Source organism: Labrus bergylta, chromosome 11 (assembly GCF_963930695.1).
Source record: "Labrus bergylta chromosome 11, fLabBer1.1, whole genome shotgun sequence".
Taxonomy (NCBI): Eukaryota; Metazoa; Chordata; class Actinopteri; order Labriformes; family Labridae; genus Labrus; species Labrus bergylta.
This window is the reverse complement of record NC_089205.1, coordinates 7,626,565-7,652,279: the sequence shown is the minus strand read 5'-3', so window position 1 is coordinate 7,652,279 and position 25,715 is coordinate 7,626,565. Positions and strand designations below refer to the sequence as shown.

The 25,715-nt window shown below is 42.0% G+C and overlaps 1 protein-coding gene across 2 annotated transcripts in view; it reads right to left on the bottom strand.

Annotated features, from left to right (window-relative positions):
• lsamp (limbic system associated membrane protein) overlaps nucleotides 1-25,715 on the bottom strand; it is a 348,374-nt gene that overhangs the window by 181,592 nt on the left and 141,067 nt on the right. Inside the window, exon 2 of one of the 2 annotated variants that reach the window (XM_020652065.2) lies at nucleotides 7,906-7,984. In XM_020652065.2, coding sequence (XP_020507721.2) covers nucleotides 7,906-7,984 — 79 coding nt within the window. Of the gene's footprint in view, nucleotides 1-7,905; nucleotides 8,450-25,715 lie in introns of those variants that run through there. The other variant, XM_065960710.1, reaches the window with a different exon arrangement.

The following is a 25,715-nucleotide window of genomic DNA, read 5'->3' as shown; positions in this document are numbered from 1 at the left end:
AACCAGCTTCGAAAGATTCTCGCACTGTACTGAGCTCCGATCGTTTTATTTATTTCTCCTACTTCATGTCAGGGATGACAATTTGGTGCTTGTGATTTTTTTAGATCTCAGATTTCATGATCTGATTTTTAATGCACACTAGCTCATTCATGTAAACTTTTATTAAAGAGCTCGTTCGTTTTCAGGAGTCGCACAAATTTTGTAATTAATCACTAAGGCACACAAGTGATAAGGCTAAACTTTCAAAGATGGCAGCTTCATTAAAATAACAAGGCTCAGCTGTGCAGAGGATACCTCACAGTTAAAAAAAGACACACACACACGGTGTTACTGATTATCCTGTCAATTACAGAGATATCAGGGATGATGTATGGCTACACTCTTGATCTTTTTTGCTGACCTTAAGATTTCCGTTTGTGCTTACATGGGTATTTATGGACTTAAGGATGTCAAAAACATTTAATAATAGTGAGTGCCATATCAAAAAGCAGGGCTACACTACAATTATACAAGTTTGGCAGAGTGTATGCGTTATCTTGAGACATGATTTGTTGTGATTTCTGGTGCTTCTGTCTTATATACGACAAGTTTTAACACAAGCAGGAAAGATAACTTGTTACTCAAGGCTTAGAGGTTTTTTTCCCCAACAGCCAGACCAGTTTATAAGAATCATCCAAATGGTGGAAAATCCCAAAACTGTGTTCTGCAGATTGATATGATTAGATTTAGTCCTCCTAAGTCGGAGCTGTGTTGCTAGTAGGGCTGTCATTTGTTTTCCCAATAAAACCACTTTGAACAAATGTTATTGTTCGAACACATTCAAATCCCCCCTCCCCCACACTGCTGTACAGACACAAACATTTTCATTACTTAATATGACTGTATCAATAATGAGCCAATAAAACCAACAGCCTGTTGGCGAGCTGGAAGGACAGGCTTATTTTTTTGATTTTTGCCAGAAACACAAATATTTTAACTTAAGCTCTCTATTTATTCATGATATTACCTGCTGACAAGAACACCGTTCAGAGTGCATGGACGTTTCTGGTACACACAAATATTTGCGAGCCAGCTTGGAGAGTTCTAAGTATCTCACAGGTTCTTTGTCTCTCCACCAAAGCAGTGGGCTGCAGAGAGAGAGGAATCTTCTGAATCACGCCCATTTTGACATTACTGTCTTAATTTATTGAGGTGAAGAGTGCAGCAATGGTCAAGTTAAGCTGAGAGCGCCCCCTGCTGGATCCAACTGCAAAATACTTCAGACAGCCTGATGCACGGATAGACTTTATATTTTGAATTTGAACAGCTTATGACAGTTTGATTTTGACATTCCTCCCCCAGGTTCTTATGAATGTTTAGAATAATAATTGACAGCCCTAGACGCTTAAAGTTCTTCAGCAAAATATGCTTAAAATAAATAGGAGTACTCAGAATGCAAGTGGCATATTAAAGTATTAAAGTGACATTAAATGTAGGGCCCAATAAGCGACAATGGAACATCACACTAGTATACATGGCAGGTTTGCAGGCAGCACAGAACATAAGATGATTGACATTGAGGACTTCAAAGTTGTCTTTGGAATATTTACATTTTCTACAGCTCTGTAACGCTGACATTTTGAGGTTTCCGGAGAGAAATTCTCTTCCACTCCACTCCACTTCCACTGCCATGGTCTACAAGTAGCCAGGGGCTGAGAGAATTTGCTGAGTAGATTAAATATGCACTTAGAGACAGTCTGGCCAGCCCAACAAAAGCAAAGGTAAAATGGAGTGGAATTGCTTTTAAGGGGAAGCTCTGCTTTAATATTCAGTTGTATCAAAAAGCATTTTAGGTCTGGCTTCCCTGGTTGAGTTACTCACAAAAGCATGTTGGAAACACATAATGGAGAGCTCAGAAGTGTCCTGGTATGTTGTCCGAGCATGAACCTTCCAACATCAAACCACAGGCTGAAAGGGGCATCTGGTTAAGAGCCTTGAAAAGAGGCCTACTGAACCGCTTTGGACTGTGAGTTTCAGATGAAAACATCAGAGCTCTGTTCATCTGCAGTGTCAAAAGACTTCACACTGCCTCCGTAGGCTATTATTCAGATTCCACAGAGCAAGATTAAAGCCTCTGGAACTTTTGATGACTCATAGTCCTTCCAAAAGCCTCCGTAAAACTTTGCAGATTTGGCAAAAAATCAACCAAAAACCCCCATGTCTTCTTGCCCCGAAGCTTTCCCCCCTCACCTCTGCTCTGTCCCCAACCACAATGGGGACGAGACGATAATGACCCTACTGGCAGCCACTCAGCTCTCCCACTGTAGCATCATGAGTGAAAATGAAATTGATTTGGAAATCCTGCATTGGCCCAGACTGGAACAGAGAGGATTACTGTGCTGATTGTACTAATACTGTGTCCCTTCGCTCACCCTCCCTCCAACTCTAATTCCACCCATCGTGCTCTTCTCTTTTCACTCTGTTTGTGTCGTACTTTCATGGTGAGGGCCATCTTTGTTTGGGGTAATAGTCGTGTTTTCTCTTTCATCTTTGAGAAGAACTCAGCTATTTTCATTCCTCCTCCTCTAATCCGACTTCCAAGTCCACTCCCAATCAGGCTAAGGCAACACGCCTGAAATATAAAGTGCCAGTAGAGAGCAAAAAAAAACACATGGTGAACACATGGATGAACTCAGAAAGTCTGAGTAAGGTTCCAAACTTCCAAACAAAAACCTTTTAAAGCAGACAAGAGAAATAAAGACCCCCCTCGGGGCTGGAAATCCTAAATCATGCTGCTCTGTTGCCCTCTGCCCGGAAATCTAAAATTGATCTGGGTTTTTTTCCATGCTTTCCTCCCTCTACAGTCTGGACACTATGCCAACAGTATCATAACCAAAGCTTTGAACTGTCTTTGAAAAGGATTGTTTGAATATGAGACTGCAAGAAAGTTGATTACGGGTCCAATCTCCAGAATGGTGGTCGTCTCTATTTACAGATTCTACAAAAATATAGAATTTTTGACAGAGAACCAACTGTTCACCACGACAAAGTAGGGAACTACTGGACCAGAAACAACATTCAATAGAGGAAACACATGTATAACTGCCTTTTCAGAACAGTGATGTTTGCAGTGAGATTTTGCAAACCATCTTTCTTAGATTTTCAGAGATTCTGCCAGAAAGTAAATAACTTTGACATTGCCCTGTAATGTTTAACAAATGCTTTCGTTCGAAACATTTCTTCTGGGATTGGTACCAGATGTAGATTGGAATGCAGAACAGCTTTTTCCACAGAGGAGGATATGTCAGTTTATACAAAACATCTGGAAAGTCTTTGTTTCCATGTTAATGAAAGTGCAGAGGAAGGATAACATGCATCAGCCATCAGAGTTCTGGAGTTAAGGCTTTAATAATGCAAAAATAAACACTATCTATTATTCTAAGGTGTTGAGTTATTTTGGAATTTGAATCAGACAAGCATCATTTCATATGTGGTGTCTGAGCCTGTGGCACATTTCCCATGTATAAGATAATGTGGCGGACTTAAATTAAAGGCAGAGTTCTGGATTTTGTTTTTTTAACAAAGATTCTCTGGGGCGATGCACGTGTGCAGGATCATCTTTGCAGCACAGATAATTGACCCAGAGGACAGCAATCACAAAGACTGTGCCATCAATGCTTTAATAATCTATTGTCAATTATCATGGCTTTGCCTGACACCGCAACCTCCCCCTTAAGGCCATGGTGGCATAGTGAAGGAATCAGAAAAAAGCAATTAAAAAGTCGACGGTTGTGAAACAGAAATCGCTTGGAGAAACATGCAGCAACTTTTTCGTATTCGTCTCCTAATATTCACACTGTGAGGATGAGAAGGCTTTGACTTCACTTGTGTGCATCACCCTTTTGCTCGGTCATGGAGGGGGGCTCTTAATGATGGGGTGGTTTTCAGTAGCCGTTTTCACATATGCACTCCTGAACATATCTAGTTAATTTCAGGAGGACTGCTCCGGATATTCTCCGGACCTGGTTAAAGAAAACACAATGCAGCCGTTTAATAACGAGCACAGAGATTGTAGTGGTCGCATGCAGACATTCTATGCACCGTGCAGCAGTCACTATATTAAAACGTCACTCCCTCTCCTATTGGCTCGAGGTGAATTCTCCAGAGAATATCCTGCGGTGTTCTCACATCAACTCACTCAGGAGAAACTCCGGGTGAAGTCCGAGTGAAAAATGTAACAACACAGGCAGCTCCTCCAGGACATATCAGGAGCTTTGAGAAAGCACTAACGGACTTCAAACTTGTAGGGCTGTAACATGGCTGATGGAACACCGGTCTAGATTTAACATGCTTTTAAGACGGTCCTGCTTTCCAGATGGGAAAATGTCATTTTTAACCAGATACGGTCTTTCCAAAAACTTCCCTGATACAGAAAGGAGACAGCTTGGATGCCAATGTTAGAGTCAGATAGGTGTTAATCTTTGAACTCCGGGTCATTAAAACAGGAAGGATGACAGTCAGCTTACATGGTAACTTCTGGGTAAAGCATGTTACACAAGACCTGCTGAGGATCCAAAGAAACGTTATTACAACACTTTCCCACTGCTACTGGTGTGGAGAGTTTAATCCCACAGTTACAAAATGTCTATCTAGGCCAGTCCAGCACAGAGACTGTCTTCAGAGGCATTATCTCTGTGAGATTAACCCCTTGATGGCCAGCTTAGGCAAAAGAGTTCAAAGGCAAAGGGGTGGCTAGATCTTTGCATCTGAGGCTGACCGAGAGGAAAACAAGCTTCCACTGAACAACTGTTTTGTAAGACAGAAAATAAGCCGGTGGAAATTGATTTAGAATCACTGCTGGGCAGCTCCCTACAGGCACCAACCGTTGGTGGAGATACAGTATAAGTCAATATTCAGTTTATGTTTACTACCGATGGAGTCTGGATGAAAATAAGATTGTATGAACATTACATTGTGTCACAACATGCTGGGAATAATTGGCTATAGTGTGTGTGTGTGTGTGTGTGTGTGTGTGTGTGTGTGTGTGTGTGTGTGTGTGTGTGTGCGTGAGCCTGTCACAGCAAAGAATTGAGTATTATTTGAAAGAATCATATAACAACTTTATAATTCATTCATTCGGATAGATCACTTTGACCTGGCTGCAATCGCCTCATGTTTGACTCTTTGAAAATGAAGCAATCCTTTCATTCTCTTTGTGGCTGACATCTAAGGCTGCGCTCTCTCTTACGTCTTCTACGTAATCGCAAATTTCATCTTTGTCGAGGCACGAACAGTGAACGCCAAAAGTCTGAATTTATAACAAGAAATTAGAAGATGTATTTCTTGTTAACGACATAACCTGTTAACAAACATGGACGAAGCCTGAGTGAAGTCACCCATTGGTTACCGAAGAGGGCTTTGGAAGCCCGCGGTCGAGATGCTTGAGATGCTGTCTCAACCTCCGAGCCAGAGCTGAGGCGGGTCTTAAACCTCTTAACAAACTGTTACACGGCGCCCGCCTGTCAGTCTGGTGGGCCACGCCCCTAATTAGACATAACCTGTATCCTTCATAAAATCAAAACGGATGAGTTTTGCTGTAAAAATGGACATCTTTAAACATGGTGCAATACAGTCACAATATCATTAATTTTCCTGGATTCATAGGGTTAAATATTCCAACAACATAAGCTTACATAAATGTCTCCAACAGTGGCTTCATCATTTAGCGTCAACAGAGTTGCAAATCTGAATGTTTGAAGCACGAATGAACAGAAAACACTTGTTTATTCAACAGGACACATTTCAGGGCCGCTCTGGTAAAAATACATTTCCTTTCTCGTTTCAGCAGCGAGGCCGACTGCTGTGTGTTCTGTCACAGCGGTGGTTTCAGCCACATACTGTTCCTCCACTCCAGCGTCCCTCCTCTTGTGCCATGAATGTCACGACTGCAGCCACAGGCTCCACTAAAGGAGCGCCAGCCTTATTACGCCCCCAGGTCACCAATATCCCCCCCAGCCTTCACAAAGACCCAGCTTATGGAATCAGATACACTGTGTAGCTCGACAAATTACTAGCCGACGGCCTCCAACCCCTGCTCAAAGTTCTCGCATTTGAGCCCTTGTGTTTTCCACCCCTTCCCCCTCCTTCTGTATCCAATTTGTCAGGTGGAAACTGGGTGTGAAAAATGGTTGTGTTTTCCAGGGAGCCACGGGGGTCCGGGTTGCAGTTTATCGCTGCATGATGGACAATAAATAAGACTGATCACTCATGCCAACAAGATACATCGCAAACATCAAACTGATTACAACACTCGGTGAGTTATTATTACAGATAATTATTGTGGAATCATTTATCTGACATAACGGAAAAAATGGTGAACTTCGGGATGCGAGTGTGTTCTTGGACAGGGAGCTCTTATCTCACTGTGGCTGGGTGCAAAGCCTGCCATGATCTTTACACCTGAATATAGACACAGTCAATTGGATTTGTAAGGTGAAGCAAACAGCCGTGACCCTTGGAGAGTTCAACAGTCCCGGTGCCAAGTGACGAGTTTGATGAGCAGGTACCTGAGTGGACCACACCTGGTTCCAAGACGGGATCCAGTAAAGGGATTTAGTCTGTTTGCATGTGTGTGGGATTTGAGCATGTGTGTGATCTCGTGAGGAAGTTTGGTTGTGTGTGTGTGTGTGTGTGTGTCTCCTTATGGGCTTCCTGACAGCATGTGTGTAAGGTCAAACCCATAATTGCATCCCACATTCCCACACTCATTAGGCGAGATCAGGTGCTGGGATTGTAAATACAGGATGGAAGTATAGGGAAAGGACAGGAAAAGAGTGAGGGGAGAGAGGGAGGGAAAAAAATCGATGCAATTGAGTGTTCTGTGCGCAGCCTGTTATGCCCCCTGACTTCCCTGCAGAACATTTTGAGGAGGTGGGAGGAAGGAGGAGGGGAAGAGGAAATAGGGGAGAGGTGAAGCGCCTTGTTTACAATAACAAGTCCATCTAAATCCCTTTGCATTTAAAGCCTGCCACCGGACACATGGCTGTGATCACGTGGCATCCGCCCAGCAGCAGTATCGCAATACCACTGAGTTGACAGCTTGCATTGTCTAGGAGGTGATTAAGTGGGATGCGGGGCAGTTGTGGACACAGAAACTGACTCTGTATCAGACACAGCTCTGCGTTCATGCGGCTGCAAACAGGACTGAACAGCTGCGGACTTTGAATAAATCAACGCGTTTTGCAAACCGATGGTTCTTCACTGTAACTCATACAATGTAAACAAGACAGCACAGTTCTCTGACTCCTCGCATCCTCCTCCTCCTCCTCTCTTGAGACTAGAATCCCCGTTATTCCCACACAAACTGCATCTCCGGACTTCGTGACGCATTTCGCCGTTTCAGGACGAAGAGGTTTTTTGAATTAAGTGGAAACAGGAGCCTCGGTCACCAGCTTCAGTGTTCTGTTCGTGTTTACAGCGGAGACTTTGAAGTATTGTGCTCCAGCCATGAAGGAAGAAGGATGACACATCACTGCAAAACTGCGCGTAATTCCAAGCACGGCTGGGGCATTAAGGGATCACTGTGCATTATGAAGTCAGTACAACAAGCCGAGTCTGACAATGATACTAAATAAAACATGTAAAGAACGAGGTTTCTTTTCGGGCTGATAGGGATAAAGTTGTCAACTCTAATCCAAACACTTCTCCTCTTTCATTACCTTACTGTCAGTTGTGGTAAATATATTTCATTAGCAGTGAACTCGAGACATACTTGGTAGTGAGGAACATAATATATCTTCTCTATAAAGTGAACACTGTCCGTTACAATGACCACATCCTGCACGGAGAGCATGCAGCTGTTCGCTGGCGCGGAGGATACTGCCTCGCATCCGCGCCAGGAGAGGAAAGTTGCAACCGGACTCTTACCTTATAATCGCCGTGTCGCCCTGGCGGATTGTGATGTTGTCGGTCGCCCGCTGCATATCCACACTCCGGACGGGGAATCCTGTGGGGATAAGACACAGCAGTCTGAAAAAAGAAGCCTGCAGTTGCCTCCAACACGATTTGCGTCCGGCTTGCATTTTAAAGCACAACAGGAGCGCGCTTTTTCGGCAGCTATAATTCCAAGGGATAAAAAGCGCGTAGTGAAGAGTAGTTGTCCAGACTTGTCGAAAACACTGGATGAGTTTAGGTCCGGAGCAGTCCCGAAAGGTAGGGATTTCCTAAAATACTTTTGCGTATGGAATCCTCGCTCTATAATCCACTGGTGCGTAATACTATCCGCGTAAAGGGACGGCACAGCCAGAAGCGGGGATGGAGAGAGGCAGGGTTCTGTTCAGAGTCTGGGAAAATCACCCCCCACCATCTCTCTCTCTCTCTCCCTGTCTCTCTCTCTCTCTCTCTCTCTCTCTCTGCCTCTCTCGCTCGCTCTCAGATAATCCAGCCGTCTGGCTGTGATGCTCCCCTTATTGGTTGTCAGGACAACAGCACCACCTGAGGTCCCTTTCAGTGAGACACAGCTGAGTAAGAACTGAAGAATAGGTAGCGAAAGATGTAGAAAAAAATCGTGGGAAGTGGCTTTGGGGGGGGGGGGGGGGGGAATAATGCCAGCCAACCTGCACCCTGACAGAAGCACAGGTGATAATCTATTCACAGCTATGTGCTCTCATACCTCTCTGGAGGTGAAGCCAAGCAGAAAGTCACCTTTTCAGCTCACTACAGTATCTAGCTATCATTAGTCCTCAAAGAAATCATAAGCACACAAGTGTCCTCTTTTCTGAGGCAGTGGTTCCAAAGCATTTTACCGAGGAGACTTGAATTGGACCTGTAATCTTCCAGTGGATAAAACTCACTCATAAAACTCACTCTGGTTAAAGCTCGTGAAGAATTTTCAGATGTGTCCTAAAAGTGACAAAGTGTTTTATCTTATCTCTTTGCCAGTCTTATTTTTCTTATTTTCTTATTAAATCTCATCCTGCTGTCTTTAAATAGTCAAATGTAGCACCCGTCAATATTTTCCGTGTAAATTGTAAAATAAAAAAAGAACAAAAAGCTAAGGTATATGTTAATGTCCAGTTGTCTTTTAAAACAGAACCAGATATCCTCTGTTGCTGTCTGCTGTACAGGGATTCTGGGTTTAGCTTTGACTCTCTAATCAGCCTACACTGGACCATGTCACAGTAAGATCTAGACAGTTTCCCTCCTGCTGTTCCTTTAGCATGCTGTAAATTGTCCCATCCCGGACACCTCCCCTGCAAGCGGTTACAGACATTAAAATGTACAATATAGAAATAGTCAGCCTCGTTGCTGCTTGTCTTGTTTGCATTTCTAGGTCATACGGTACACAGGCATCAGTATTCATTTCAGTCTTTTCGGTGTTCAGATAACAACTCCTCACAGGGGTTTTAATTACGATTCACTGTGATGCATTTAGAAACCCTCAGTGTGCTGTGAGCCTGCAGGGAAACTTGTCTTGTAAAAAAAAAAATTTCATGTACCTTTTCAACATTTTTGAAGAAGCCTGAAGAGAAAGGAGGCTAAATTTGTACGATGATCAAATTGTTATAATAACCATCAATGACTCTGGATAATAAGACGTCCCAGTAAATATGCACATTCAAATATTCGACTCCATTCAAGTTTGTTTATGTGGTAATCATGTGATCATGTGAAAAAACTGATTCAAAAGCATAAACGCTGTTGACCATGAACATGGCGAGCAGTGAGTGAATAGCTGAAGCAGACTTAATTAAGCCATGTCTAGACTAACTCAAGGCCGTAGCTCTGTACATCACATCCACTTTCAACTCAAGCATGGACTCCAGTTTTGAAAATGTGTACCTTTCAATTCTACAGTGAAGTGAACACAGAATGAGCTTCTTATTTCTCGTCCAGCCAATCAGGCGCTGCCTTGATGGGCCATGATCTGATGCTCAATCGGTGATGTGCTTAATGATCTGCAGAGTAACAATTTAGTGCAGTGCATCTAGCATTCTACCAGAATCAAAAAAGCCATTAATATTAATGTGGATATTTGTCATTCACTGCACAGCGCGTCTGTTGTTTGGTGTTTAGTTAATTATTCAGATTGAGATAACACCTTTAAACTAAGAATTCAAAATGTTCTCATGGAGACAAGGAAGTGGCGGGCTAAGCAGCCACATATGATGTGAATGCAGAATGATCATACATGATGAGAATGTTGCATGATCCTGAAGATCACTCCTGCTTACCTCCAGAGATAATTCAATTGTTCTGGTGCACATACAATGCAGAGTATTCCCGCTCTAAACCTCAGCAGCCTGACTGAACCAGTGCGAGGCTCCGTGGTTAAGCCCTATTCCCAGCATCAGCAGATTCTAAGCACCAGATCAGACGTAAACCCCAGTTTTACAGACGCCCCCTTCAACAGCATGCTGTAGCTGTGACATGTAAGCCTTACGGCTAGATTAGAGGAAACGGAGGCGCACATGTACGCAAGACTGAGAGGGAATTACGCAGAGGTAATTGATATATCGAAGCGTGAATAGAGGTGCTAATGTTAGTGTGTAGTTAAGGAGCACTAAAATGTTTTCAGCGAGGGATGCTTGCAGAGCTGCTCCCTTCTTGGCCCTTAATAATCAGTGCCATTTCCTCAAAGCTTTGGAGGTTTTAGCTATCATGGAGATTGCACAGTTTATGAAAGAGCATATGCATTAAGACCACTTAAAAAGGGACTACTGGAGAGAGAGGGAGCGCTCCTTTGCATACAAATTTGCACAGGAATGACTCCCGTGTGGCTTTTAGATGTATTTTTAGTTCAAAATTCTCAAAAAGTCTGCCAGGGGTCTGAGGGATGGTGTGTGTATGTGTGTCACATGCACGGGGTTGTGTGTGTGTGTGTGTGTGTGTGTGTGTGTGTGTGTAATAAGTGGAAATCTCCCTTCAGAGAGATAGAGGAGGGGAGGTCATGAGCGCAGCAGCTTTAACCAGTTCTTAACAAAAGGCCAGTGATCCCTCACTCTGCCACACGCTGGAAACCACACACAAATACACACACACACACACACACACACACACACACACACACACACACACACACACACACACACACACACACACACACACACACACACACACACACTGGAAGACAGAGGGGTTATTATCATGCTGGTGGGAGGCTCTCAGTTAGCAGGTGGCATTTGGACAGCAGAACCGTCCATACATTCTGCTGCAGTGTACACAATAGACATGGGACATATTTCCTTCATTATTGTATATTGTTTATTAGGATCACAGACCGCACATTTACCTCCCTAAACAATCTTCTTTTTCTCTAATTCAGAAATGTTGCTCAATTCTGTATTTATGCATAATACAGGAGAATACACATGCAACCTGTATTTGCATTTACAGTAAATACTGCAGTAGTATACCACAGTGCCATAGATAATCTTCAAGGACAACATTCAAGGAGCTGTGATGATGAACACTTTTTTATTTCTAGAATTTATTTCATGTTGATTTGTATAGGGACACGTGAAGCAAGTAAACTGCTGCCCCACACTAAAGCATTTATAGCCTAAGCTATTTGAAAAGCCCGTCCCTTGATGGGCCTTCAAAACTCTTAAAACTCAACATTAGATACACGTTAAAAAAAACCAGAACAAAACATGCAGAACAACAAATATAGAACAACACAGGATACAAACTATCCTACAATAAAACGAGAAGAACAAGATCGTGCATGACGACAAGGCTGAGTGGTCTCTAAAAAATGTTTCAGTTTGAAATTAAACTTAGTTAAACTTAGTCTGGATCCAGTTTGTGTTTTAAAATGAACCCAGTCTGGATCCGGTTTAAGCTCTGCAGAAAATAAATGATCTATACAACCCGTTCTGCAGATAATGAAGAAACAACAGTGTTTAAAAGGGTATAAACGTCTTAGAGGGGGGCAGCAGTGCATTATTTAACATTCAGCTGTGGACGGTTGGAAGTTAAAACGTTGATAGGAAGGAATGCCCCAGGAAGTGGTTTTATTGACGCACACCAGAGACCAATTTAATGTAACTAGAAATCATGTCCCTGCTCCTTCACACGTTACAACAGGGCGATCACACCGCATCATAAATTAAGCCGACACTGGTTGCCACAGAGGCTGAATTCAAAGAAGCAAATGTTCCTGATTTCTGCCATACAGTGTCGATCTGCCACAGTCATTATGAGTAACGAGATGGGGGCAAAGTCAGGTCACCTTTTATTGTGTAATAATCAAATCGCTCTATCGTGCCTGCCCTCTTATACGGAAGAAATGACACAAAGCCAAGTCATGCATAGCTGACCTGACTGATCAAAGAGAGAGAAAGATGTAGGACTCTGAAGCAGAGAGAGAAAATAAACTCTTAACATATGCAAAAGTGAAAATAAGGTAACCAGATGAAGGACTCGTCTCTGGTCAAGTCACACTTTTCTATATAGCGCTTTATTTGAGATTGAAAAGCAGGAAATTAAATGGAACTGTCATCATCACTGCAACCAGCTTTTGAGTAAATGTTTTCCAGACGGTGGGGGTCAGTTTCATGTGTTCATGGGTTAAATCAACCCCCAGTGTTTAAAAATGAGGTTGATGTGGGAGTGCAACATCCCCGCCTAGATCTCGTTATTTACTGTTTCTCTTTTAGTTTGTCTATCATGCAGACACTTCTTGGAGGTACCCTTAAATTTAAGTTTCCATAGGGAAAAAAAAATCTGTATTTTAATATTTAAGGTCACATATTCTCCTAGTCATATTCTCATAGTCTCTATGCTCTCCAAAACATGTGTGTGAAGTTTATTGTTCTAAATCCACTCTGATCCTGTATTTGATCATGTCTATAAACCCCTCTATTTCAGCCCTGCTCAGAACAGGCTGTTTCTGTGTCTGTAGCTTTAAATGTAAATGAGCTGTGTCTGACCACGCCCCCTCTCTGGAAGGGCTTGGGTGTACTCGGGCTTTCTCGCTCCATGTCCTATTGTTTACAGTGAGAAGGCAGACTCAGAAGGCAGAACAAACACCTAGCTGTGGGAGTGTCACCCACCTGGGGGAGGGGTTACTGCCCCTTGTGATGTCATGAAGGGAAAATCTCCAAATGGCCTGTTTGAGCACAAATTTTCTGAAAAGTGGAGAAGGCAAAAGACAGAGAGGATGGAGTTTTCTCATCATTGGGGGGTTTGTAGACAGACTAGAGACACTCTGTGCTAAGTCTTTGAAAAAACATATTTAAAGCTGGCAGCCTGTGTTACAAAATTGGAGCTTAGAATTTAAGAGTCCTGGGTTTTTACAAGAAGAGAGGGTTAAATGCAAGACAATACCAAGTGTTTTATCAGATTTGATATGTAACAGGGAACATATCCAGCATTCTCGTGTCATACCGTTCTCAGCGGGTTTTGCTAAAAAGGACTCTCCTCTGTTTTTTTTTACACAGTACAGACAGATTATTTGTCATGGTTACAACTCAGCCTGTGAGAACAGATGAATAACCTCAGTAAAAGGGCTTTTTCTAGTTTGTGAGAATAACCCTGATGCTATAGTGATGTCTCAGGGTTATCTCTGTTTGCTCTTGGAGACAACCAATTTAAAACAGACAGCCTGTGTTACAAACTTGGCACTCGGAATTTATCAAAGAGGAACGGTATATAACGACAGATCTCAAAGTTGCAATAAACAGTAAGAGATTGAGCTATTCAAGGAACTACCAGCCATGGTAACATGTCCTCTATCGTCTTGTTTTTATTGTTTAGGTTCAGGTTCAGGTCATTTTATTTGTACTCGTAGTTAGTTTTGTTTTACAGCCAGTGAGATAGTGACATCTGTGCTGACAAGACAGAGGTAAGAAGAAACAACACATTAGAGAGAAGGACAACTATCTAAAACTGACTAAAACATGGGGGCGCCAATGTAGTGTAGTGGTTGGTGCACAGCGGCTATGGTCCTTAGACGGGCGGCCTGGGTTTGAATCCAACTTGTGTCTCATTTCCTGCATGTCATTCCCCACTCTCTCTCTCTCTGTCCTATCTCTGAATAAAGGCAAAAATAAAAACACCAATCAGGGCATATAAGAGAAATAATTATCAACCAATAAAATCAATACAAATCACAAATGAATGAACATCTTTGAATGAAGCCTGGGTAAATATAGAGTTAGATAAACAGATGAATACATATGTGTGTGCAAGCTCCATGTAGGGGTTAAACTAAAGTATTGGAAAGCCAATAGGACAATGCTCAATTCACAAAGAAATTAAATTGACAATTTATTCTCAAAGTGAGAATAAACCAGCAAACACTTACCCTGAAATGGGACCCATTTTGTGACTGGAATGTGTAACTGTGAGAGAAAGGCCCATATGACATTTGCAAACCAAAAGTAAGCATTTGTAGTATGGCAGAGACGGATATTGTGTGTAGAGTTTTAAGTAACGAAACAACGGCTACATCTGTACAATGGGGAGGAAGCAGGAACTAACCATTTGTTAGCAACCCTTGTCCCTTTTAGCAGTAACCACAGAAACTATATGTTGTTGTTGCCAGATGAAAAAACACACGGCAACCTGACCTGTGCAGAGAGGAAGCCATTAGATTTCTTGTAGAAAATTAGGCCGACTGTAAATGTGTCACATTTCCCGCTGAGTGCTAATTTCAGAGAACTCCAAATCTGTCCACTTAATAAAGTCCACAGATCAGTCACAAGGAGTAAGACGCAGAAGAGGAAAAGAACAAGAGTCTAAAAAGTGTCACATGATACATTTGACTTATTGTCGGTGATATTTTAAGTGGGGAATGGACGTTAATTACCATAACTCTGGCTGCTCAGCGACATTGCTGCATGAAAACAAAATTATTCTCAGAGTTTCGCCTGCAAGATTTAAACTCTGCCAGTGTGAAACATGCAGACTTTGGTTTTGCACCAGACTAAAGGTTAATCTAAACCCTCAGAGGAGCGAAAAAGGAAAGTGGAGCTCAATCTTCCAGCTGCTCAGTCAGGCCTTCAGCTGCTCGGCCCACAGCAACATCTCCGCCTCATGTTGATGCATCTCTTCCTTGTTTTGCCACTTGCTCATACAGTACGCATTCCCACGCAATAATCACAATAATTAACTATAGAGGGCGCAATCGGCTCAGAGCGGAGAGATTTCATTACATCCTGTTTAATTCAGTTGTGTAAAAATCTATTTTTCAATAGCGTCCCGACCAAGACAGACAGCAGCACAGGTAATACACAGATTCCGACAAAACAACCAGCAGCCATACAAGACGCATGAATGCATTAAAAGACATGAAATATTTAGTAAATCGGGGAAATATTCATCAAGATGGACCACAATCATAAATATATCAGGCAGACCATCTACAGCCTGATGAGTCATTCATTGTTTAGTTATTATAACACAATGTGCTGTTATTATTAATGTCTTGCTACAAGCTAATCCTGGAAACTCTGGACATTCTTTCATTCACATTTTGATTTCCTGTCATGTCTTTGTTTTCCCTCCCTCATGTTCATTGAGGGGTCGTCCCTGGAAGTGAATTATGTTTCAAGGTGTAGTCTCTTTTTGGGGGTCCCAGATCAATACTGGCCTTAACTGGAACATAAGAAAAGTTTAAATCTATAATGGGATTCTGACTCCTTCTCCACCTCCATGCTCGATCTCACCTCTGCATGAAAACAAATGGCACTCAGCTCTGTTGTGAGCTATAGGAGATCAATGAGCTGGCCCGCCTGCATCCCTCCTTCACGCCAAATACGCTCTGTGTCAAACTAGACAATGCTGCATTAGCAAAACTTGCCCACACACACACTTTCGGTACGTGGGTGTGCATGGGTGTGTACCGGGCAAAAGCACTGAGACAAGAGATAAAAAGAGAACAAGTTTCCTTCTCTTTATAGAAAAGGAGTGCATGCATAATTTGCCCTGGCATTCCTATCAAAACCTGAGTCTTGGCAGCAAAATGCATGATACACAGGAAAAAGGATACCCAGAAACATACTCAGCAGTATACTGTATCACAACACACACACATGCACACACATACACACACACCTACACACACACTGGCCTGAAGCATTGCTCGCATCCTTCTTTCTCTGTCAGCAGTAACATTAAAAAAGGAACAACTTTTGCACAAAGCTTTGTACACAATGGACAATATGCTCAGTTTAGAGGTTAAAAAAACAACAACGACTACTTAAGCAACATTTTATTTTTATCTTCTTTAATTCAACTTGCATATTATAATAATACATTTGGCTAAAAGTAACAACATTGTAGTACAACTAAGAAAAGTGAATGACTAATCTCTGGCTGAACATTTTGTCCAAAAGTTGCACACTACCTTAAAAGTTGCGATTTGGCAAAAGATAAAAGTAACAGACAATCACGTATGTGTTTCTAAAGTCTATTTTCCTTGCTTTTGGTTACATTAACATCTGAGTAATGCTCTGAATTCCCAGAGAAGCCAGTGAATGCTGGCACGACGCCTACCTGCAGAGGCTGCCAACACCTACTCGGGTAAGACATCGCTCACACAAACACACTTCAGAAGATACATTAGTCATAAAAGAGCACTCCAAAAGCCACCTTTAAGGGCTTCTTTGCATAAATGTTTGACCTTCACAAAGTTTGAGTCGACCTGTGAGTGGTTTTGGTGTGTGAGCAGATGTCTGACTGAAGTGCAGTTCTGATGTCGTTTTCTTTGTGAAGATCTGTGAGTTTAAGATCGCTGGCAGCTGAAGAGTGTTTTCCATCTGTCGATGTTAGCCAACATTTTTCCCTGAGAACTACAGTTCAACCTCTGAGCGTATGCAGTGTAAGGTAATCATGTCTTACTTTCTCTGCTGCTTGTATGTTCTGCGCGAGGAGTGTCATGAAGTAGTGAAGACCCTGTTTCAGTTTTCATGATTGAAGCTGCTCAGTTTGTCTGAAAGTCAACTTCACCTCAGTGAACAGTTTCCTCATGAGTTTATGCTCTCACTTACCCTTAAGAGTTTAAGGCTAGAAGTCTTCATACTTGCTGTTTTGTAAATGATTGTCCCATTTAGATTAAAAAAACTGATAACAAAGCAAGTGTCCTCAAAGGCACAGGGACATGGGATTGACAAGTCACTTCCACAGCATGCGTACAAAACAATCAGGCTCTGATTGAGAAACGACACCATCTTCACAAAACACGTGCAGTGACTTCAATACACCACTAACTGTGCTGCAGAGCAAACAGCCTCTCCGCGTGGTGCTGATGCTGGCGCATATTTGAATGAGTCATTATGAAGTCATTTTGGGAAGAAGTGGCCCCTTTCCTTCAAATCAGCCTCGTTACAAAAGGCTTCTAATTCACAAACAGCCATGCAGGGTTTGTAATGCACCATAGCATTTACAACAGGTTCACACACTAAACTATTGCACCTCTGTATGACTTACAAAATAAATTATCTGTAAAGAAAGTCTGTAAATATGACTTTGACTTTATTAATATTGTTATTAATTAGGGGGACTGATTTAAGGGGTTAAATCAGTCCAGGTTTGTCTGGTCCAAGTCTAAGTCCTCAAGGTTGAGTACGAGCCGAGTTCCAAGATGGGCTTCTATGAGCTTTATGTCTCTATTATTGATGAGTTTTCATGTTTATACTGAACCACGGTATATTAAAACACAGAGCCAAATAATCTTTGAAAGATAAGAGAAGCTGTTTGCATCAATGCTTTTCTATGTGTGCAGTGATTTTACTGCAGTGAAAATCACAGACATTTAAAAACCAAACCATGAACCTGATTTTAATCTTTAGAACTTGACAAAGCAAAGGAAACTCTCCAAAAAGACGTATAAAATAAGTGTTAAGTCCTCCTCTCCATCTGCTGAGTCCAAATGCAGTAAATGCTTGAGTCCTAGACCAAGTCATCAGTGCTCAAGTCTGAGTCGGTTACTTAGTGCTGAAAATCAGCGCTCCAGTTGGACTCGAGTCCGACAACAATGACGCTGTAAGCTTTGTGAATAACACAATCGCAGCAGATAGTGTACTCATATGATGCGCAATTTTTGTTGCCATAAGCGGCTTCCATCCATTCTTAGTGAAGCCCTCAGTATCCAGCCTGTCGACCAAATATGGTCACTTCAGACTCAAAAAGAACCCAAGATGGCAAACTCAAGGCTAGAGAAAATAAACCAATATTTGAAGCCACCATGGCTATGATCATTTCTCATGTGGAGTCAACGGTTCTGTCAGATAAATGTTTGAGCATTTCTTTGCATGATAGTGTGCAATTTGATTATCTAAAAAAAACGTAAACGAAGTAATGACTTCCTCGCTAGGGAGGTTTCATACAGCAAAATGTGCACTTTTTGGGTTGCTGCTTCGGTTCAAAGTTCGTCAGCCCTCTGGGGCCCCCTACTGGTCTGGGGCCCCAAGCAGTTGCCAGCCTTGGCTGCTGACAAGCAGCGCCCCAGGCTAGCTCAACAACAAACGTCCCCTTAATGATTATTTTTGTCATGTATCTCTTAAACCCAGTGGCCCACTCGATCATCTGGGTTTAGCCAGTTTTGGACCTGGCAGAGATGTAACTGCACCAACAACATCATTAGCCAAGGGTACAGTGTATTAAGCAGCATGGTGCAGAATTAATTTCTTTGGGTTTCCAGGTCATTTACACTGAGTTATAGCTTCTGACATAAAGTTGACTCGGTTCATTCAGAGCAAAAATAAAAAGACAGTAGTCAGCAAAAAGCCCTGAATAACATTCCTAGGTGATGTAGCTTATTCTTCTAAACATGTATCGTGCTAATACAAAGTATTAACAAGCACTTTTGGGTGTACAAAAAAGAAGAATGATGGCATAATCCTCTGTTGCAACAATTAGTTTATCTTCAATGCAGCTTTTTATTACTTAATGATGCTTCTGCTTTAATCACCATGACTACATGGAGGTATAAAAGGGTGGACTGGGGGTGGCTAGCTCCAGCACTCAGTGATAAGGATGCATATCAATACTGTGAATCACACTACATCTGTAAATTAGCATTTCATCTTCCAGCATCTGTACATTATCCATTTCTCCTCATGGAGATGATCATGCACTGCCCTCCATTCCCTACAGGGGGCCGACCCTGAATTGCTCAGAGTTGTCATCTGGGGGTCATCCCTCCTCTTGCTATTCAGTTCCATAAGAGGGACTGCAGCTAAAGAGACGCTGTGCTGAGGATGATTGCTTTAGCTGGAGTTGAAATGCTCAAGGTGAAAACCGACAGGAACACATGTTTTTGTAGTTTTCTTAGTGCAAAGATAAAAGGATGTACAGTTGGATACATTAAAGGAACTTGTCCTTGTAAACACAAAGCAACGGTGTGAGTCCACCGAGGACTGATTCCATTCAAACCATCATGTAAACTCTCTTTCTTAACTTCCTGTTTCTCTTTGTAGCTCATCTGCTAAATTGTGGGGTGCACATCAAGAAGTGATGGATGTCTTATTAAGACTTAATAGTTTGCGCACACATAAAACGACTTGGAATTATGTCTGCATAATTAAAAGCAATGGTGTGAAATTGCCTCTTTCATGCACTTAATTTCATAAACGTCAAGGTTTTTTTATTGAACATATGGAAGTTTCTTGCTGATAAGAGTAATGATAAAAGCTACTGACTTATTTCTCTGAGGTGACTGCTGGTTGGACAGAAATTACAAAAAGTTCTCTCATATAAGGAATCACTGTTTCTGACAGGCCAAATCTGCAACTTCTCACTGTAAACAATAGGGCATGGAGCAAGAAAGCCCGAGCCATTCAAGCCCTTCCAAGAGGGGGCGTGGTCAGACACAGCTCATTTACATTTAAAGCTACAGACACAGAAACAGGCTGTTCTGAGCAGGGCTGAAATAGAGGGGTTTATAGGCATGATCAAATAAAGGATCAGAGTGGATTTGGAATATAAAAACATGTTTTGTGGAGCTCTGAGACTTATTTAAACTGGTTAAAGAGGAGGAGAATATGTCACCTTTAAAGCCGGTTGTTAGGAAACACAATCCTCTACAGAGTTAACACATTTTTAAGGACAATACAGCCAGACTATTTTCATAGCACTGTAGTCTCGCCAAGATTTTACAGCTCAGAAGCACCATTAGGAACTAAAAGGCTACCAAACGAATTACGGTGAATTGCAAGTGATTGGATGCTCACAAGGCTGAGTCTGTGCTGAGAAGGATTTCACCCATGAGTAAATCCATAAAATTGCGTGAAATTCTGGCAAAATTCTCAGGACACATTTTACAGAGACCGCACATTTAAAACGGCCCATTGGGAGGAGAACACACATTAGTGCACACGTCTGAATTGTCCACCTCCAACATCGTACCTCTCCATCCTCCCTACAGTCCATCCTTATCTCCTGCTGCCGATGTGTAACTCCCTCCTGGAGATGAATAATGTAGACCCCCTCATTGTTTTGTATGAACAGAGCAAATTCCCTGAATGAGATTCTCCCGGAGGACTGGAGAGCCACGGGCCTATCTGCAGGCCTTCCCCTTTAATCTGCACGCTCCCTCTGTTCTCTTAATTAGAACGCCATGGACAAGCAAGCACTGTAATTGCAGTCAGCTGTTGCAGATTTCACGTTTCATTCCTCCCTCGTGACGGATCCTGACGCTCTCCATGCCTACACATTTCTCCTGAAGTCATATTTCTTTAATCATTTCATCCCCATCATGTTTATCCTTTTTTTTTCTCTTCATCATCGGCGTAAACTCGTGTTATTACGAACAGTCAGAAACACAGGCGGGGAATGCAGGCTAAGGGGCAGAGTGAATAATTAAGGCGGAGAGAAGCGCCACAAGCCACGAAAGTCAATAACAAGCGAACATGGAGCAGAGAGTGACTCATTGCTTATTAGGTGTTTAAGGGAAACTGCAGAAGCTTCATATCTCGAGGTAATAGCCTTATTTTATATCTAATAATACCGGAGGAAAAAAAAACAGAATATGCTCCCTAAAGCTCCCCTGGCAGAAATGAATATCGCTCTCTTTCTCTTTCTCTCTCTCTTCGGTGAATTAGAGGGTAAATGTGTGCACCTAAGGAATGACAAGCCATGGCGCCTCTGGCTACGGCACCATACAGCACCTTAGGGACCTTCCCAGCCCTCACATATTAGTAATGAAACAGCATTATAATCCAAGAACTTGAAACAATTGTTATGTGTAAACATTCAGGTTTCAGGCGTCATGAGGATAAACCTACCAAAAGAAACCCTACCATTATTATCCAAACTTAACATCTTTATTATGGTCAGGCACACACTGTTATTTCAAGGAGACCAAAGCATTGGATGGTGCTCAAGGCTCTGGCAAAAAGAAAAGAAAGGCCATTTTTCAGAAAAAAAATTCAAGGTTTTTCTTTCAACAAGATGCACCATCAGGGTCTGTGTTAGCGGTGCTTTTCATGGCACCCCCAATTCCCACATAGTCCTTTGCGTGCTGCGGTCCGTCGGTGCCATGTTTTTTTTTCGTCGGACGGGGAGCACCATGACCCGCTGGATCCGTTCTCGAATTTGAGCGTAGCCATGATCAGCTGTACACACATCACAGGAGAACTACAAGATCACGCAGGAAAACAGAGAAAAACATTTTAAAACATCATGTTACTTTGTGTTTCTGAGGTTGATTTGTTGTTCATTTGGTGCCTGTATTGACGTTATGTTGATAAAGCGATGGAAACTAGAATGTGAGCGTACCTGCAGCGTACTCCGTCAAAATAGACTCACAGCATATTTGAAACAGAGCGTAGTGGCACGCTCCAGAGACGGACTGCGGCGCTCACTGTGGAAACGCAATGACCGCGGCGCAGACTGCTTACAGTTTGAATGTCTTCATAGTGAGACTGTGCGAGCTGAGACTTTGTAAAGTGGCCAACGATCTTTCTTGATCGATGTCGTGGATCAGCGCCGCCAGATATGTAAATGACATCAATATCCGACCCGATGCCGATATTAGATCGGATCTGTTCCATCTCTACTTTAAAGTTTGAAATAGCAGATATTATGTTGAACAGAGTCCCACACTGATTTTATGCCGTGAAAGTTTAAAGTCGCTGGTGTGATCCAAACTTAATTTCCCAGACACATTCATATGAGGCTTCAAAGTCTAATGCATCGTGGCACATGAAAGAAACGACTACCTCACTCTTCAAACAGCATCTTTAGACACGTCCCTTCTTTAGAGGAACAAAAGTGGCACATTCAATTTTTAAATCACAAACTATTAACCTTCAAACTTTATACGTCTGATTCTTCAACCAGAGCCTTGAAGTCAGCAAACTGCTCGCTTGTTAAGTTCACACTCTCCCAGATTTATAGAGAGCAGCGTCAGCGCTGCATTCATTCATGAACATACACATCTATTCAGGAGCCAACCAGCCAATCTACAGCAGACATATACAACTTTTTTCTTTTACATCAAATCAGTTCTGACCTCCCTGACAGACACCCACCCACTGTTCCATTTGGCAAGTCTGCCCCCAGTGCCTGAAGCCCTGAATACATTTCCTCTGGTTTTGTAAGGAATATAAATGACAAAAAAAACAACACTTAGTCTGCAGCATTCTTCTTTCTGCTTTCTCCACTCCTTATATTTATAATAGACTTAAATTTGAGTTACTGGTTTATTTGACAGGGACCATGCAATACACAACTGTTGGGCTAGAGTTAGCTCTAAAGCCAATACACATATGTGGTCGCTGGGCAGGAAGACGTAAAAACAGGGTCACACCTATGTTCCCTCCTTTTTATGAAATTTCCTCCCCTTTCAAATGAGTCCATATATTCCCTCATCAGGGGTGCAAACTCATCAGGGATGAAAAAGGTGGCATGCTCCCCCGGGAAGATTTGTTTTTAAATATCAACTTTAAAATATTAATTTACAGACGATTTTAGCATTCAGACCTACTAAAGAAGCAGTGCAAACAATAAGAAAAACATAATTGCTTGTCGATATCTATGTTCTGTTTTTAACTTTTTGATAAAGCTTCAGTGAAACATGAAAAACCAGTGCTCCCAACCTTCAGTCCCTTTTTTATAAATAGGATGAATTTGCAGAATAGGGCTTACCATGTTGCACTAAGGGGTGATGTGAAGGGCAGTCACTATGCAAGTAGCTCTCAGGCCAGAGTCTGAGAGAACATCATAATACAGTCATCAAGTATGACAATATTTTCTCTTCTTTCATTAAATATGTAACATTATCATTATATTAACCTGAAGTTTTGCTCCTGCTGATTCTCATTAAGTTTATATTCCCTCTGGCCTTATTACATGTGTTTACCAGCTGTCACTTTAATGTTGCCTGAGATAATATTGAACCAGAAAGCTGGATGAAGTTACCTTCAAGCTAGCACACATTTCTCTCAACATCTGTAGCCTACCTATGGCAACCAAACAGTAAATATGATCAGACAGGATGTTTAACAGAAAGGCTGGCTTGCTAGCCAGACTCCGAATCTTTCCAGTGTTTTTACGGAAAAATAACTTTATGTAAATTAGCCATGTGCTGCACACTGCGACTCATTAAATCAGGTTTCATGCTTCTTGCGGTCGGCGCGGCGATATTGCGCAATCGCGGCCAGTGAGAGGAGGCAATCAACCCATCTGCCCTTTACACTGCATTGAAGGAGAACATATGAAGAGCAAATCTTTAGTTTCACCCAGTGATGGAAATCATGACAAGTGTATATAGGGCTTTATACATTCACTACTTCACTCCATCCAGGCAGGAAATGATTATACTCCTATTCTATTGATGAGTCATTTTCTTTCAGGTTTCACATCTAAGACATTTTTTGTGATGTGACGTCTAAAATGGAATGATTAAAGAAAAGTCTGCATTGACACATTCACAAATGTATGACGTGCACTACAACATCTCGATGTTGGGGGGAAATATTCAGCCAAATTTTTCACTCAGACTTTACCAAAAGTTCCTCCGGCCAGACCCTTACTATTTTTCCGCAGATGTGAGAACGTAGCAGGACATTCTCCAGACAATTCTCCTCAAGCAAGTGGGGGGTGGGGTTATATCCTGTGACTGCTGCAAGGTGCATAGACTGTATGCACAAGATCACTACCATCCCTGTGCAAGTAATTAAATGGCATTATAGTCTTCTCCGCTCCTTTTGTCTCCCGACTGTGGGGTGCACACTGTATGTGAACAACCTGAGCGGGAGGATTTCAGGAGCAGTCCTCCTGAAATGATCTAGATATTCTCAGGAGTGCATGTGTGAAAACAGCCAATGATTAAGTTAATGTTGCCTGTTTTTCCAATGGCACTACTTGTCTACCTTTTTGACTGCAAAAGTTACACTTTTAAACAAACTTTTCAACATTTTAGTAATGGTACTTTCAATTAATCGAGACTTAATATGTCCTTCCCCTTCTCAAGACATAGGCTTCAACGTTTAGCTCTTCCCTTTATGTTGCATAAATGGTTGATGTCTCCCCATTTATTCCTGCAGCTAACAAAAGTCTTTTTTTTTTATAACCTAGTGGAACTTAAAGGAAATAAAAGAATAAAACATCTGAATTGGGCCAAACGTTAAAATGAGAGATGCCTACAGAGACTTGAAGAGGAAAAATGCAGAGTGCAGGTCAGGCACAGTTCAAGGAGTACGAGTAAAATTGCTTATCACATTGACTTTTGTAATTCTCAGAACATTATGACTTTATGACTGGTGTGATTCAATTCTAAATGAATGAAATGTAATGAATGTATCTTCTGAATGAATGGGAACCTGTAGATTCTTAGGTAACCATTTTTATGCAAAGTCCATTTGACTCTTTGGTGGAAACCCGACTAATCTATTTCAGTGAAAATGTATTCTGTTGCTGAAGTCAGAAAAGGTGATCAGGGCTGCACAAATCATCACTTCAGTGGGTCAAGGTATTCTGCATTGTCACTGTCTAACTGCCAATTTCCACATAGGCCGTGCGCTGCGATTTGTCCAGCTTGACGCGTGCTTTGCAGCGAGCTCCATCAAAAAAAAAAATGTCACAGTGTATTTGAAATGAAGCAGTGTGGACCGCCGCACACATGGAATATGTGAAAATTGTCAGTAAGACTTGTTTCATTCAACAGTCTCTTAACACAGTTTTATTTAAGCGGCAACTTCCAGTGATTGAAATATGGAGCCAATGCGGAAATGCAAACCAAACTAAAGTTCCTATATTTCCACTTGAGGCAAGCTGCAAAGCCAAGTAATCCCCATTAGTGCCTATTCTAAAACTCCCTCCACCTTTTACTCCAGAAACAATATTCCCCTGTTTCCCCCCTCCCCATGTCCAGCCCTGGTTCTATCACAATGTCATCCAAGCTTTGTTGTTGTACTGTAACAGATTGCCCTTAGTGCTCATAAGTCATGCCACAGTGTAACCCTCATTCCAAACGAAGATTTGATCTGTGGTGTGAACATGAAATGCACATCCACAGCTTTGGTGTGCTCTGCTTATCAATGAAGACGAGAAAAACAAACTGAAAAGATAACAGCAGGCTGCAGTACGGCTCCAACGTGTTATTACCAGCACAATGCTTCTGTGGGGTACCCTGTAATTGAAAAAAAAAAAAAAAAAGACACCATAAAGAGCAGGCATACATATTCTCTCGGCGGCGATCTTTTTAATTGATTTTCCGTTATGAAGTTAAAGAAGTGTGGCACACGTGTGCTCAGGTAGAGAATAGAGAAATGTTTTTTTAAGTCATA